Here is a 17,014-nt window from a genome sequence, read left to right on the forward strand (position 1 = left end):
TGCAAGTCGTGAATGTATCTCTGGTTCCATTTAATGCTGTTCTAATACTGACTGAAGGAAGACATCTTTGCTGTGATGGAAGTGCACCATATGTGGAACTGTTGCCTTGAAGCGTAACATGGCTCTGTATCATGACCCAGCCCTGAGGCCATGCAGCCCATCCAACAGAGAGCAAGGACATCCAAATACTGATCAGTATGGAACATATATTTTGCTGGGTGTTCATCAAAGCTTCAGTTACATGAGGTTGCATATAGCCAAATATATATGTGTTCAGGATACTGTCGATGCTAAATCTGACATTGTGAATCTAGTCATTTTATCATTCCAGAGCAATAAAATGGATTACTTTTGTTATTTATTTAATGCATATTTAACCTGAAATTAGGTGCATAATAAGGCTGATCAATCAATCCTCATAGCATGTGATGACAGTAATTTTAAGTTCAGTTACCTATAAGGTTAGGAACAACCAATCATATAGAAGTAAATGTTCTTTTATTTTCTTCTATCTGTCTTGGGATATACCACTTGAATAATTCTGCCATTCACCCATGGTTAACTGTTATGTGACAGAAACCACAGAAGTGTGTATAGTTATTAAGGAGGTCGTTTTTTCTGCTCATAAGGTAATGCGACAAAGTTACCTGTTGTGTGATTGTGGGTAATTTAAGCAAAGAGAAATACTCAAGGCAGCCCACACCTTTTTACCACTTATATACATTTCTCTTCAAAAGGTTACAATTTTTGATTAATCCAGAAAGTTGTTCTGACAAAAAACTTATACTGTATATAACCTACAATTCATATTCTAACAGTGAACATTCAACATATTTACACAAACTTGGCTTTCAGAGTTCAAAGGAGGTTGTTGCTTTCTGGCTGACAAGTAAAGATCATTTGAAAATTATCTCCCTGGCCATGGAGATTCTGAGCAAAAAATGGGAGTGCACATGGACCGACAACAAGGACGTAACATTTTACATACACCAATGTGGAACAGAGGTTTTTCAGTGCAAACAGTGGTGTTATTTATAATAGCTGAAATACTTGTGCTGTGATTTGTACTCACATCCTTCAAGCCTTTCATCCATGTCTTCTTTGTGCATCCAGTAACAGTTCAATAGACTACATCCATTTTTAACATCTGTGTGCCTTAATTTCTTGGAGGTACTAGAAGAAAGTTTTCTTTTTCCCAGTTCCCACATTCACATAGATAAATTAGAAGTCTATTGTTAATTGTGTGGCAAACTGTCCCTTATGTTCAGAAACATCAGCTGGCTGTAAGATTCCAAGGTGGCTCTTGGCAAAATATCCACAAGCCAACACTGTTCAAGTAGGTAAGAAGTTGAAAGATGGGAAGGAATCTTACAAAGTTACAATGTGAAAAAAGCAAGCATTGTTACTAAGCAAATCTCCTTCTGCATTTTTCTTTATAGTGAGATTCCCTTCTCCTTCTATCTAAATGCTGTGATAAATAATGTAATCTTAATTATGTCTGACCTATAAAACTGATGCAATGAAGTCTAGAGGCGCACCAGGAACCAGGGAGAGATGGAAATTATTAAACAAGACATTTTGGGTGAAAGTGTTTGATGCATGTGGGCTCTTTGCATAATATCCATAATTTGTCAGTGTCTTCAGCTAATGGTGGAGCCAGTTATTTAATTATTCATCCATTTTAACATTGATCTAATGTTTTTTAAACCTAAAATGACTCATAGGTTTCAATATTAAATGTAATTTTAGATGATAATTACAATAATGATTAATCTATCCTTTGCTCTTTCAATATGAATCTGAACAGCTTTTCCTAAATTGATTGTTGATACTGCAGAAATAGACATTGAATGTTGAAGTGTTCCTCGAAAGTTGATATTCCACATTAGCCTTTATGAGTTCTTTTTTCGCGCTGGACATTTTACATATTTTACTCCCATTTACAGAACTGCAGAATGCTGTAATAATAGGCACATAATAACTTAACAACAATTCTTAAACTGTAATCACCACGAACCTCAGATTATGACCTAACTGCCAATCACTCCATCTTAGCACATTAATAAGAAAAAAAAGGAACAATTCTCTCCTCCCAAAGCTTTCAACCAGAGGGAAAGTAGGGAGTGTCACTGTGGTAATTATAGTCAGGACACACTTTCTGTACCAGCCTGTAATCCATGCTGTAAAATGAAATATAGATACATATGACTTTAAAGGGCTTGGAACAAATCCAGGACACGTGGCTTTGGGTCTGTTCCTGGTAGCAAGTTTTGGATGGGTCATAATTACACAGCGCAGTCTTCTTTGCTCTGTCAATCTTTTCATATTCAATGCGGCAGTTAAATATTTTAGAATCTTTGGCATCAATCGCTGTTTGTTGAGCCAGGTCAAATTCAACAGCTTTTGTGGGTGGCACAAGGCTAACTGATATGTTTCCCTGGCCAGTAGAATTATGGCGGAAATACACACTAAATGTACCATTTCCATGGTCTACGATTTTCCCTGTGATGAGGAGGTTTAACTTCACAGTTTTGATGTTTGAATAAAAATCACCCCATCCAAACATTTTCTTAAATTTCCCAGTTTTAACAATTGGTCTCCTCTTGACTCTGGAATTGGGGTCTTCATGTTGATCAGAAATATTTCCCAGCCAAGCCCAAATATCCTGCTTGGAGTAGGAGACTGGTGAAGAGAGAGGGAATCGCAGAATTGTGGAGTTCCCCGTGCTTGGTAGTACATGCATGACCCACTGACTGAGGGCAGACATTCTGTTGCTCTTGATTAACGTATGCTTTTGTGTACTTTTAGAGGCAATGGACTTTGCATCTTCAGCATCATTGGATGTATTCCCAAGTGTAAATGCAACCTGCAAAAAAAAGATAGTAAATGTCATTTTAAAAAGAAATTAATGGGTATGATCAACATAATATTTTGTACTGAAAGCAAAATTGTCCAAATGTGGGAAAGCTGAGTGCACTTTTTGAAAGGGAGGTAAAGATACATAAGATCAAAATCTCATCAGAAATAGCAACCTGTTGGGCAACATGGTCCATTGGAGGCATCTGAACTTGAATATACAGAATGCCTCAACTGCTGTAGTTCTTGGGGTAGAAATTCCAAAGGTTCCCAAATATCAGAGAAAAAAAATTCCCCTTCATCTCTGTAGAACTGGCTGAACTTTTATTCCAAAACTATATCTCCTCATTCTTATAATCACAAGAGGAAATATTGTCAAGGCATCCATTCTGTCAAAGCCTCTCAAAATCTTAAATCTTTCAATAAAATAAAATTTATTCTTCCAATCATCAATAATTTCTTCCAAATGAATCATAGAACAATCCTTTAACCCAGGAATCACCAAGTGAGTCTTCTCTGAATTATCCCTAATGCAATAACTCCTTCCTTTAATTGTATCAGTATTCCAGGTATGGATGCCCTGAAGCCCTATTGAGTTTAGCAATCACTTCCCACATTTGTAATCTTTTTTAGATTCAACAGGAATTATTAAAAGGGGATTGGATAAACATTTCAAAGTGAATATTCCAGGTCCATGGGAAATGAAAAAACAATGGGAGCAAGAGTAATTGAGTGGCTCTCAAAAAGTTAGCAAATATTCAATAGATAAATTAGTTCCTTCTACTGTACACTGATTCACAGGATTTACCCAAGATATACTGAAAATAGTCTTTACTTGAAGGAAAATTTCAGGCTTCCCCTTTGTTTCACCTCACTCCTTATCTTGCATGGTGACAAGCTAGTAAAAATATGATGACAAGTTTCCCATAAAACCCTTTCTCAACTGAAACTGGGTCACGTGTCAATCAGCCTGCTAGTGATCAGCTGCAAACCTACCTGCTCTCTATACACATGACATAACTGTGCGGTTGTTGCATGGCTGAGAGTGGAAACTACAGGACAGTGGACCACAGACAGTCAGATTTAATTTTGCACTGTGAAGGTTCTGCATCATGTCAGGATGCTGTTCATTGACTATAGTTCAGCATTTAATACCATTATTCCCATAATCCTGACTGAGAAGTTGCAAAACCTGGGCCTCTGTACCTTCCTCTGCAATTGGATCCTCGACTTCCTAACCGGAAGACCACAATCTGTGCAGATTGGATATAATATCTCCACCTCACTGACGATCTACACTGGTGCATCTCAGGGGTGTGTGCTTAGCCCACTGCTCTACTCTCTGTATACACATGATTGTGTGGCTAGGCATAGCTCAAATACCATCTATAAATTTGCTGATGATACAACCATTGTTGGTAGCATCTCAGATGGTGAGAGGGCGTACAGGAGTGAGATATGACAACTAGTGGAATGGTGCCACAGCAACAACCTGGTACTCAACGTCAGTAAGATGAAAGAGCTGATTGTGGACTTCAGGAAGGGTAAGACAAAGGAACACATACCAATCCTCATAGAGGGATCAGAAGTGGAGAGAGTGAGCAGTTTCAAGTTCCTGGGTGTCAGGACCTTCGAGGACCTAACCTGGTCCCAACATATTGATGCAGTTATAAAAAAGGCAAGACAGCGGCTACACTTCATTAGGAGTTTGAAGAGATTTGATATGTGAACAAACACGCTCAAAAACTTCTATAGATGTACCATGGAGAGCATTCTGACAGCTGCATCACTGTCTGGTACAGGGGGCAATGGGTGGGGGGGCTACTGCACAGGACCGAAAGAAGCTGCAGAGGGTTGTAAGTTTAGTCGGCTCCATCTTGGGTATTAGCCTACAAAGTACCCAGGATATCTTCAAGGAGCGGTGTCTCAGAAAAGTAGCGTGCTTTATTAAGGACCCCCAGCACCCAGGGCATGCCCTTTTCTCACTGTTACCATCAGGAAGGAAGTACAAAAGCCTGCAGGCACACATTCAGCAATTCAGGAACAGCTTCTTCCCCTCTGCCATCTGATTCCTAAACGGACATTGAACCCTTGGACACTAACTCACTTTTTAAATATATATGATTTCTGTTTTTTTGCACAATTTTTAATCTATTCAGTATACATATACAGTAATTGAGTTACTTAGTTATTTATTATTATTATTATTATTTCTATTTTATTTTGTTTTTTTCCTTCTATATTATGTATTGCATTGAACTGCTGCTGCTAAGTTAACAAATTTCACGTCACATGTCGGTGATAATAAACCTGATTCTGATTCTGAATTACAAGGCAATGTCCCCAGCGGAGGGCATTTTTCCTGCTAGAAATCCCACTTCTACACATCAGTATGGGTAAAGCTGCATGTCTCCCTATTCCTTCTTTATATAGCATTCTCTATTTATATTCCATCTCCTTATTTCTCTGAAAAATATCTGAATTATTTCATGATTCTCTACAGTAAATTATATCTAGCATACTTCTGCCTCTTTCCTTGTATTTTAATGCCACTATCCTGTTAAGTGAGGAACAATGCCTCATTGCCATTCTTTCTCTCTCCCTTTCTCCGCCTTCTCTTTATCTCCCTCTCCTTCTTTCTTTCTTTCTCTTTGTATTAGAACTAGATATTTCTACCAGCCATTTTGTGATTCTGGCATTTTTGGTTCCTCTCCATTGGTATAACCTGAACTGTTGTGCATATCCCACGACCCTGTTATCAGCATCACCTAAAATAAATAAAGAAGCACAATCTACATCTCAATGTCATATCCACCTGTTTGATCTCACTTTATTGGAGATATTTCCTTTATCCTTCACTCTCCCAATTTCTCTACAACACAAAACTAACTTGTTTTCTCTTTTTCTTAATTGTGATGAAGAGTGTTGAACCTGAAATGTTGACCTACTGGGTGGTTCCAGCATTTCTGTTCGTATTTCAGATTTCCAACGTCTGCTGTTTTTTAAAAATATTTTTACCATCTTCTTCATCGTTCTACCTGCCTGAGTTCTGTTCTACCTGTAAGCTGAAGTCCAGGTCACGAGTATCAAAATGAGGATTTTGAAATAACCTTGGAGTGAACAGTGGACATATCACTGTATGGTTTCCAGTTTGATAAATAATAATGTACACGTGCTCTTGAATCTTCACACAGTTTCATATCTCTGCAATAGATGTCTCATTTATTTTACGGATTTCAATCTATTAACAAGTTTATTGTGAGCCTTTTGAAGTGGTGCAGGGCCAGGTAAACCATATTAACTTCATCAACCTTTCCGTTATGTTACAAATAATTCTATTACTGTAAACAAATTGCATGCTCAGCAAATCTTCGCTGGCTTTTACTTTTACAGTATCAACCTATATATTTCCCATGGATTCTTGTCTCCAGAAATTTCACTTATTACTGTCTGATTGGTATGGAGTTATTATATATATATCCCTCTCCCTCTCTCCCTCTCTCACTCTCACCCCCTCCCTCTCTCTCCCTCCCTCCCTCCTATGAAACAAGAACCCAATTAAACTGAAGGTTTTAGAGTGGAGTTAATAGAGTGGATTAATAATACTTTGGAAAAGACCATCATAAGCAAAAAATTGAAAATCAAAGAGAAATGTTCCACCAGTCTGTTGTCACCAGTACAATCTTCTATATGGTGGTGTGCTGGGACGATGGTATCAACACGGGTGATGCTAACAGGCTCAATAAAGTGATTAGAAAGGCTGGGTCTGTGAAAGGAGTCTAACTGGATACACTGGAGGCTGTGGTAGAACAAAGGACCCTATGGAAAATCCAGGCAATTCTGGACAATGTTTCTCACCCTCAACTTGCCACCTTGGCTGAGCACTTTTAGTAATAGATTAAGACAATTGCGCTGCTCCAAAGAGCACTATATGAGGTCATTCTTATGCAAGCATGAGGAAATCTGCAGATGCTGGAAATTCAAGCAACACACATAAAAGTTGCTGGTGAACGCAGCAGGCCAGGCAGCATCTCTAGGAAGAGGTACAGTCGACGTTTCGGGCCGAGACCCTTCATCAGGACTAACTGAAAGAAGAGCTAGTAAGAGGTTTGAAAGTGGGAGGGGGAGGGGGAGATCCAAAATGATAGGAGAAGACAGGAGGGAGAGGGATGGAGCCAAGCTGGACGGTTGATTGGCAAAAGGGATATGAGAGGATCATGGGACAGGAGGCCCAGGGAGAAAGAAAAGGGGGAGGGGGGAAAAAGCCAAGAGGATGGGCAAAGGATATAGTGAGAGGGACAGAGGGAGAAAAAGGAGAGAGAGAAAAAGAATGTGTGTATATAAATAACGGATGGGGTACGAGGGGGAGGTGGGGCATTAGCGGAGGTTTGAGAAGTCAATGTTCATGCCATCAGGTTGGAGACTACCCAGACGGAATATAAGGTGTTGTTCCTCCAACCTGAGTGTGGCTTCATCTTTACAGTAGAGGAGGCCGTGGATAGACATATCAGAATGGGAATGGGATGTGGAATTAAAATGTGTGGCCACTGGGAGATCCTGCTTTCTCTGGCAGACAGAGCGTAGGTGTTCAGCAAAGCGGTCTCCCAGTCTGCGTCGGGTCTCGCCAATATATAGAAGGCCACATTGGGAGCACCAGACGTAGTATATCACCCCAGCCGACTCACAGGTGAAGTGTCGCCTCACCTGGAAAGACTACAATCAGGATGAGGCTTTTCATTCCAGGACGAAGGAGATGTCCTCCTTTTTTAAACAAAGGGGCTTCTCTTCCTCCACCATCAACTCTGCTCTCAAACTCATCTCCCCCATTTCACGCACATCTGCTCTCACTCCATCCTCCTGCCACCCCACTAGGAATAGGGTTCCCCTTGTCCTCACCTACCACCCCACCAACCTCCGGGTCCAACATATTATTCTCCGTAACTTCCACCACCTCCAACGGGATCCCACCACTAAGCACATCTTTCCCTCCCCCCACCTTTGCTTTCCGCAGGGATCGCTCCCTACGCAACTCCCTTGTCCATTCGTCCCCCCCATCCCTCCCCACCGATCTCCCTCCTGGCACTTATCCTTGTAAGCGGAACAAGTGCTACACATGCCCTTACACTTCCTCCCTTACCACCATTCCAGGTGACACTTCACCTCTGAGTCGGCTGGGGTGATATATTGGTTTCCGGTGCTCCCGATGTGGCCTTCTATATATTGGCGAGACCCAACGTAGACTGCGAGATAGTTTCGCCAGAGAAAGCAGGATCTCCCAGTGGTCACACATTTTAATTCCCATTCCCATTCTGATATGTCTATCCATGGCCTCCTCTACTGTAAAGATGACGCCACACTCAGGTTAGAGGAACAACAGCTTATATTCTGTCTGGGTAGCCTCCAACCTGATGGCATGAACATCGACTTCTCTAACTTCCGTTAATGCCCCACCTCCCCCTCGTACCCCATTCATTATTTATTTATTTATATACACACATTCTTTTTCTCTCTCTCCTTTTTCTCCCTCTGTCCCTCTGACTATATCCCTTGCCCATCCTCTGGGTTTTCCCCACTCCCCCTTTTCTTTCTCCCTAGGCCTCCTGTCCCATGATCCTCTCATATCCCTTTTGCTAATCACCTGTCCAGCTCTTGGCTCCATCCCTCCTCCTCCTGTCTTCTCCTATCATTTTGGATCTCCACCTCCCCCTCCCACTTTCAAATCTCTTACTAGCTCTTCTTTCAGTTAGTCCTGACGAAGGGTCTTGGCCTGAAACGTCGACTGTACCTCTTCCTAGAGATGCTGCCTGGCCTGCTGCGTTCACCAGCAACTTTGATGTGTGTTGCTCATTCTTACCCTCGCCCATTAGGCTCCATAATGAATCAACCTACAGCCGGGGAAGTGATGACCTCCTCTTGTTAGACTGTTTGAGGTAACTTTTTTTTTATACTTTCTACTTCTCTTCTAATATTTATATATTAGTGCACTTGTAATGCTACTGTGACACTGTAATTTCCTTTGAGATCAATAAAGTATCTATCTATCTAAACGCCATTACATCAGAGTACAAAAATGTGAATGAACTGTACTTACTTTCTGCAAACTGGAGTTAGCTTTTTGAATTAATTGTAGATTTATATACAATCTATGCAACACATATCCTCTCACTTTAACGACTGTAAGAGAGGATTTTTTGTTAAAATGATTAGTCCTATTTCCAGCCTTATCATCATGCTTACTGCTTCTCTGCGGAGACCGATAATACTCACTATCTCCTCACAAAACACTTATGGCTGAATTTTATTCAAGATCATGGCAGCATAGTGCCACATTTTAAGCTGCAACATTTCAATTACTAGTCAGTCCAACTTCATACTAATTCCAGCTACAGTGCATGATTCTATTAAAATATCTCACTAGATGAATATATATATATATATATATATAAACAATTTTCAGTTCTACTGTATACTCTCATCCACTGTAGCCAATGTTTCTCAGGCCAGAATAACATTACAAGACCCATTATGTTCAAAGAAGCAAACGCCAGATATTATCCAGTGTAACTTAACTAATATTTTTTACTTACCAATGCTATATAAAACATATAAAACAGAAGGAAGACCTGAACAAAAGGGGGTCTACACAGTGTTGCTGATGGTGTGGCATTTCTGACAAGTAAACCACATGACTCAGTGAATTAAAAGCAAATATGCCTGTGACGGAGAGCAGTCATTAAACACACTCCTTACACACGTGCAGTCACTCACACACAAGCATTGCTTTGTCATTCCTGCTCTCGTTGTGGTGAGTGTACACACTTCAACGTCTTCCCCGGCATATTCTCATAATTAACCCACTGTTTTCCCTCTACATTGCTCCATATATTCAGAATCAGACACCAAAGTTTAGTTTAATTTTATTCTTTATTTGTACTTAACTGTAAGTGTGTGATTGTGTGGAACATTCTGCTGTTTCACTGCTTGGCCCTAGACCTAGCTGATGTGCTCAGGTTGGCATTATGGTGCCTTTCCCACCAGACATGGTGGAATACTCTATTTCTTTAGTAACGGGGGTGCGTAAATGTGTATATGTTGAACGTTTCCTGTATTTAAGGTGGATACTTCTGTTTATTTTGTTCTGTTCTGCTCGTCCATCATTGACGTCGATGAGGACCTCGACACCATAATGATGGTGTCGAGACTAGCGCGTGTTTTGGATTTAAGTGAGGGAGAGTTGCGCAGCGTCAGCCTCACTCTCGCTTCCCAATTCCCATCTGGATCCAGTGGCAAGACAGAGTCTAGACGGCTGGAGATGGGACTAGGCGCAGTGGATAACCAGGACATCTTCTGTGTCTTGTCCTGCTCTACACATTCCACGACGCTTGCAGAGACCGCCTTCTTGACCGTTGGACCTTCCATTGGTCTTGTCCGCTCAATCCGCCGGAGTCTGTCTTCACATGCTGGGATAGACAACTCCCTATCTCACCGAGGGTTTGAGACCCGTCGGCTACCCTCACCTGGTTTAGCCGGCTTATTGAAGCCGTTGCCCGGGGTGTGGCCGCTGTCGCATGCAAACAGCTACGGGGAGACACAGGTGAGAACTGAGTGCCAGGTGGGGACCAAAGGTGGACTAACCGACTTGAAAAGGACGCGACATTTATTTTGTAATATGATTATAACTACATTGTGTGGTGCATTATATTCTAATCCATGTATAGTCTTAAGTTAACTTTGTTGGTAATTAAAGATGGTGTGTCCTAGTGATGAATAAAAAGGAGTTATTCATCCCCAGTATGAGAGAGAGATCAGGAGGGGGCTGCCAGGAGTTCACACTCGACAAAAATAAGTACGAAGCTATTATTGTGTTTTCTTGCAGATATCATTTTATAAATATTGGCATTTTTTCACTAATTTAATTATTTTTTGTAAATTGGATTTGTAAGTTGGTAATTGGTTTATAATTGTCACATACCCAAGACACAGAATGTAGAGTACAGTGTTACAGTTACAGAGAATGTGTACTGAAGGTAGACAAATAAATGCAAGGGTCATGATAAGATAGACTGGGAGATCAAGGGTTCATATTTTAGTTATATGAAAGTTCCATTCATCAGTGAGATGGAAGCTGTCCTTGAGCCTAGTGGAACATGTTTCCAGGCTTTTGCATCTTCTGTTTGCCGCTGGACTCAGCAATGAATCCAGGACAAAGCACTTAACGTCTGACCCCCCAGCTTTCCACCACAGTGGGCAGGCATATGTAGTATGACCGAATCATTTGAATGTTTTTTATGAGCGGACATTGACTTCAGGCCCTTTGGTTTAGACACACTTGTCTTTTTTGCCTTGTGCTTGTTACTTCCCAATCTTTCACCTGCCGTGGTATAAAAGATACTTTGTTGAAGTCTAGCTGAAAGCAAATACCATTAAATACGATGATACAACAAAATCAGACTCAATGTTTGCATCAACATATTTTCCTGTAAATCTTAGCTTTATAGAATCATACAGTACATAAACAGGCCCAGAAGTCCTTGAGATCCACATTGGCCATTGAGCACCCATTCACACCATGCATACACTAATCATATTTTATTTTATTCACATTCCTATTCCGTTACACGGGGAGGGGGACATATAAGTATTTCTGAAAACACATATAACTTAAATACAAAGAAGCAACGTAGGGATTGGGAAGATGTGGCAAGAAGGAATTAGAAACGGGGATGGTGCCGGAGGATTGTTCCATTGTTTAAAAATGGTTCTAAGAGTAAACCTAGCAATTATCGCCTGTGAGTTTGACGTCAGTAGTGGGTAAATTGATGGAAAATATTCTTAGAGATGGTGTATATAATTATCTGGATAGACAGGGTCTGATTAGGAACAATCAACATGGATTTGTGCGTGGAAGGTCATGTTTGACAAATCTTATTGTATTTTTTGAAGAGGTTACTAGGAAAGTTGACGAGGGTAAAGTGGTGGATGTTGTCTATATGGACTTCAGTAAGGCCTTTGACAAGGTTCCACATGGAAGGTTAGTTAGGAAGGTTCAGTGTTAGGCAGTAATATTGAAGTAGTAAAATGGATTCATCAATGGCTGGATGAGGTATGCCAGAGAGTACTGGTGGATAACTGTGTGTCAGATTGGAGGACGGTGACTAGTGGTGCACCTCAGGGATCTGTACTGGGTCCAATGTTGTTTGTCATATATATTAATGATCTGGATGTTGGGGTGGTAAAATGGATTAGTAAGTATGCAGATGATACTAAGATAGGTGGAGTTGTGGATCATGAAGTAGGTTTTCAAAGCTTGCAGAGAGATTTAGACCACTTAGAAGAGCGGGCTGAAAGATGGCAGATGGAGTTTAATGCTGAAAAATGTGAGGTGCTACATTTTGGTAGGACCAATCAAAATAGGACATACATGGTAAATGGTAGGGCATTGAAGAATGCAGTAGAACAGAGGGATCTAGGAATAATGTTGCATAGTTCCCTGAAGGTGGAATCTCATGTGGATAGGGGGTGAAGAAAGCTTTTGGTATGCTGGCCTTTATAAATCAGAGCATTGAGTATAGGAGTTGGGATGTAATGTTGAAATTGTATAAGGCATTGGTGGGGCCTAATTTGGAGTATTGTGTACAGTTCTGGTCACCGAATTATAGGAAAGATGTCAGTAATATTGAGAGAGTACAGAGGAAATTTACTAAAATGGTGCCTGGGTTTCATCATCTAAGTTACAGAGAAAGGTTGAACAAGTTATGTCTTTATTCTTTGGAGCATAGAAGGTTGAGGGGGGACTTGATAGAGGTATTTAAAATTATGAGGGGCATAAATAGAGTTGAATATAAAATATAGAATATAGAATAGTACAGCACAGTACAGGCCATTCGGCCCACAATGTTGTGCCGACCCTCAAACCCTGCCTCCCATATAAGCCCCCACATTAAATTCCTCCATATACCTGTCTAGTAGTCTCTTAAACTTCACCAGTGTATCTGCCTCCACCACTAACTCAGGCAGTGCATTCCACACACCAACCACTCTCTGAGTAAAAAACCTTCCTCTAATATCCTCCCTGAACTTCCCACCTCTTACCTTAAAGCCATATCCTCTTGTATTGAGCAGTGGTGCCCTGGGGAAGAGGCGCTGGCTATCCACTCTATCTATTCCTCTTATTATCTTGTACACCTCTATCATGTCTCCTCTCATCCTCCTTCTCTCCAAAGAGTAAAGCCCTAGCTCCCTTAATCTCTGATCATAATGCATACTTTCTAAACCAGGCAGCATCCTGGTAAATCTCTTCTGTACCCTTTCCAATGCTTCCACATCCTTCCTATAGTGAGGTGACCAGAACTGGACACAGTACTCCAAGTGTGGCCTAACCAGGGTTTTATAGAGCTGCATCATTACATCGCAACTCTTAAACTCTATCCCTCGACTTATGAAAGCTAACAACCCATAAGCTTCTTAACTAACCTATTCACCTGTGAGGCAACTTTCAAGGATCTGTGGACATGTACCCCAAGATCCCTCTGCTTCTCCACACTACCAAGTATCCTGACATTTACTTTGTACTCTGCCTTGGAGTTTGTCCTTCCAAAGTGTACCACCTCACACTTCTCCGGGTTGAACTCCATCTGCCACTTCTAAGCCCACTTCTGCATCCTATCAATGTCTCTCTGCAATCTTTGACAATCCTCTACACTATCTACAACACTACCAACCTTTGTGTAGTCTGCAAACTTGCCAACCCACCCTTCTACCCCAACATCCAGGTGGTTAATAAAAATCACGAAAAGTAGAGGTCCCAGAACAGATCCTTGTGGGACACCACTAGTCACAGTCCTCCAATCTGAATGTACTCCCTCCACCACCACCCTCTGCCTTCTGCAGGCAAGCCAATTCTGAATCCACCTGGCCAAACTTCCCTGGATCCCATGCCTTCTAACTTTCTGAATAAGCCTACCGTGTGGAACCTTGTCAAATGCCTTACTAAAATCCATATAGATCACATCCACTGCACTACCCTCATCTATATGCCTGATCACCTCCTCAAAGAACTCTATCAGGCTTGTTAGACACGATCTGCCCTTCACAAAGCCATGCTGACTGTCCCTGATCAGACCATGATTCTCTAAATGCCTATAGATCCTATCTCTAAGAATCTTTTCCAACAGCTTTCCCACCACAGATGTAAGACTCACTGGTCTATAATTACCCGGACTATCCCTACTAACTTTATTGAACAAGGGAACAACATTCGCCTCCCTCCAATCCTCGGGTACCATTCCCATGGACAACGAGGATATAAAGATCCTAGCCAGGGGCTCAGCAATCTCTTCTCTCGCCTCGTGGAGCAGCCTGGGGAATATTCCGTCAGGCCCCGGGGACTTATCTGTCCTAATGTATTTTAACAACTCCAACACCTCCTCTCCCTTAATATCAACATGCTCCAGAACATCAACCTCACTCATATTGTCCTCACCATCATCAAGTTCCCTCTCATTGGTGAATACCGAAGAGAAGTATTCATTGAGGACCTCGCTCACTTCCACAGCCTCCAGGCACATCTTCCCACCTTTATCTCTAATCGGTCCTACCTTCACTCCTGTCATACTTTTTTTCTTCACATAATTGAAGAATGCCTTGGGGTTTTCCTTTACCCTACTTGCCAAAGCCTTCTCATGCCCCCTTCTTGCTCTTCTCAGTCCCTTCTTAAGCTCCTTTCTTGCTTCCCTATATTCCTCAAAAGACCCATCTGATCCTTGCTTCCTAAACCTCATGTATGCTGCCTTCTTCCACCTGACTAGATTTTCCACCTCACTTGTCACCCATGGTTCCTTCACCCTACCATTCTTTATCCTCCTCACCGGGACAAATTTATCCCTTACATCCTGCAAGAGATCTCTAAACATTGACCACATGTCCATAGTACATTTCCCTGCAAAAACATCATCCCAATTCACACCCGCAAGTTCTAGCCTTATAGCCTCATAATTTGCCCTTCCCCAACTAAAAATTTTCCTGTCCTCTTTGATTCTATCCTTTTCCATGATAATTATAAAGGCTAGGGAGCGGTGGTCACTGTCCCCCAGATGCTCACCCACTGAGAGATCTGTGACCTGACCCGGTTCATTACCTTGTAATAGATCTAGTATGGCCATCCCCCTGGTTGGCCTGTCCACATACTGTGACAGGAATCCATCCTGGACACACTTAACAAACTCTGCCCCATCTAAACTCTTGGAACTAATCAGGTGCCAATCAATATTAGGGAAGTTAAAGTCACCCATGATAACAACCCTGTTATTTTTGCACCTTTCCAAAATCAGCCTCCCAATCTGCTCCTCTGTATCCTCTCACGTGGATAGACTTTTTCCATTGAGAGTGGGGGAGATTCAAACAAGAGGACATGAGTTGAGAGTTAAAGGGCAGAACTTTAGGGGTAACATGAGGGGGAACTTCTTTACTCAGACTGTGGTAGCTGTGTGAAACGAGCTTCCAGCAGAAGTGGTAGAGGCAGGTTCAATGTTGTCATTTAAAGTTAAATTGGACAGCTATATGGACAGGAAAGGAATGGAAGGTTATGGGCTGAGTGCAGGTCAGTGGGACTAGGTGGGACTAGGTGAGAGTAAGAGTTCGGCATGGACTAGAAGGGCCGAGATGGCCTGTTTCCATGCTGTAATTGTTATATGGTTATATGGTTATAAGGAGATAAAAGATTTAATTTTACAATCCTGGTAGAGAAGCTGGTTTGCTTTTTGAAATGGTTAAGGCAAAAATAACAGCATTTCTCAAAATGATATGTGGGCCAAGGTTAAACAAATGGAGATGGAAATTATCAGTAACAGTAGAATGGCTTTATAACAGCTGATATAGTTGCTCTTAAGAATTTCCTAATAACTGGAACTAATCAAATTTTTATAACACCTTATTGAAATGTTGAACTTTCTTTTATGATTTAATCATCTGCTTATATTCAGGTCATTTTAAACATTGGGAATGCCAGATAGAAGATTAATTAATTAAAATCACAAAGCAAATTTCAGGGGAGAGAAAGTTTATCCCAAATAATTTGACAAATTATATCTTTTATTTATCAAGGCTTTATCAAAGGACAGCTTGCTGGTGTACATGGACCTGTGAATGATCTAAGAGGATGTTCCAAAATATTTTGAACTTAACTTGTCATAGAGTTAACAATTTGATATCCCTGTCTTAATTGTGATGTTTCATTTTTGTAAAAATATTTTGCTTGACATTGGAATGACTTCTATAAATTCAAGCATAGTGATATGGCTGCACTAAACTGGCTTTACACTACTTATTGCACTATTTTATGTTTTACAGCAAATTTCAGTTATAAACAAGGGCCAAGATTGGAGCAGTCCAAGGCCAGGCTCGGTGATTGCAGGGAAAGGAGGTAAGTTGGGAGTGGGAGACATCTTCTGTAAGCCCGACTAGAATAAGTACTTCATCCATTGTGATGTAGTGGGGGGAAGAAGATTTGGTGTGGTTAATGTGGAGGGGCAATCAGATTCTGTACTATAGCGTACTTTGTCATAGTGGGGCTATCTATACTGAAGAGTATCTTGAGTTTGAATCTGGATCATCCAAGCTGGAGGACCATGCCAAGAGAAACATTTGATATTTAGAGACCTCCGTCACATAGGCAAAGATGGGGAGAGAGGCACGAGGGGCTGTTCAACAGTGCATCTGTCAGGAGAAATGGGAGCTTACAGAGGGCCTGGAGGATGAGTTGTGGCTGTGGCTGGAGATGGAGTGGTCAGCAAGATCAAAAGTTTACAGGGTTAAAACATAAACATTAGTACTTAGCAGTGATTTGGGAAAAATGAGGAGAGTCAGTGTGGTGTTTTATGGGAAGTAGCCAAGTGTAGGTATGAGACTCATCTTACATGGGTCGCAATGCACTGTTGCAGAGTAAGTTCCAAGTTATCTCAGGAGGGCACAGTGATGGACACACCAGGATACTGTGCTCTAACTTCCTCTGAAACATTCCAAAGTAATTGTTGCTTGGAGGTTTACATCATCATGTGCCTAATTGACAGGTACAATTGACAGGAATTTGGATTATAGATTACAACAGGAAATAGAAAAGGCATGTCAAAAGGGCAATGTTATGATAGTCATGGGAGATTTT

The 17,014-nt window shown here is 41.2% G+C and overlaps 1 protein-coding gene across 2 annotated transcripts in view; it reads right to left on the bottom strand.

Moving 5' to 3' along the window:
* Nucleotides 1-2,101: 2,101 nt before the first annotated feature.
* Nucleotides 2,102-17,014, bottom strand: part of LOC134340198 (neurexophilin-1) — a 77,050-nt gene continuing 62,137 nt past the window's right edge. For both annotated transcript variants that reach the window (XM_063037174.1, XM_063037175.1), the window contains exon 2: nt 2,102-2,866. In XM_063037174.1, the coding sequence (XP_062893244.1) occupies nt 2,102-2,866 (765 nt within the window). The remainder of the gene's footprint in view (nt 2,867-17,014) is intronic.

This window comes from Mobula hypostoma, chromosome X1, assembly GCF_963921235.1.
Source record: "Mobula hypostoma chromosome X1, sMobHyp1.1, whole genome shotgun sequence".
In the NCBI taxonomy this organism is placed as follows: domain Eukaryota; kingdom Metazoa; phylum Chordata; class Chondrichthyes; order Myliobatiformes; family Myliobatidae; genus Mobula; species Mobula hypostoma.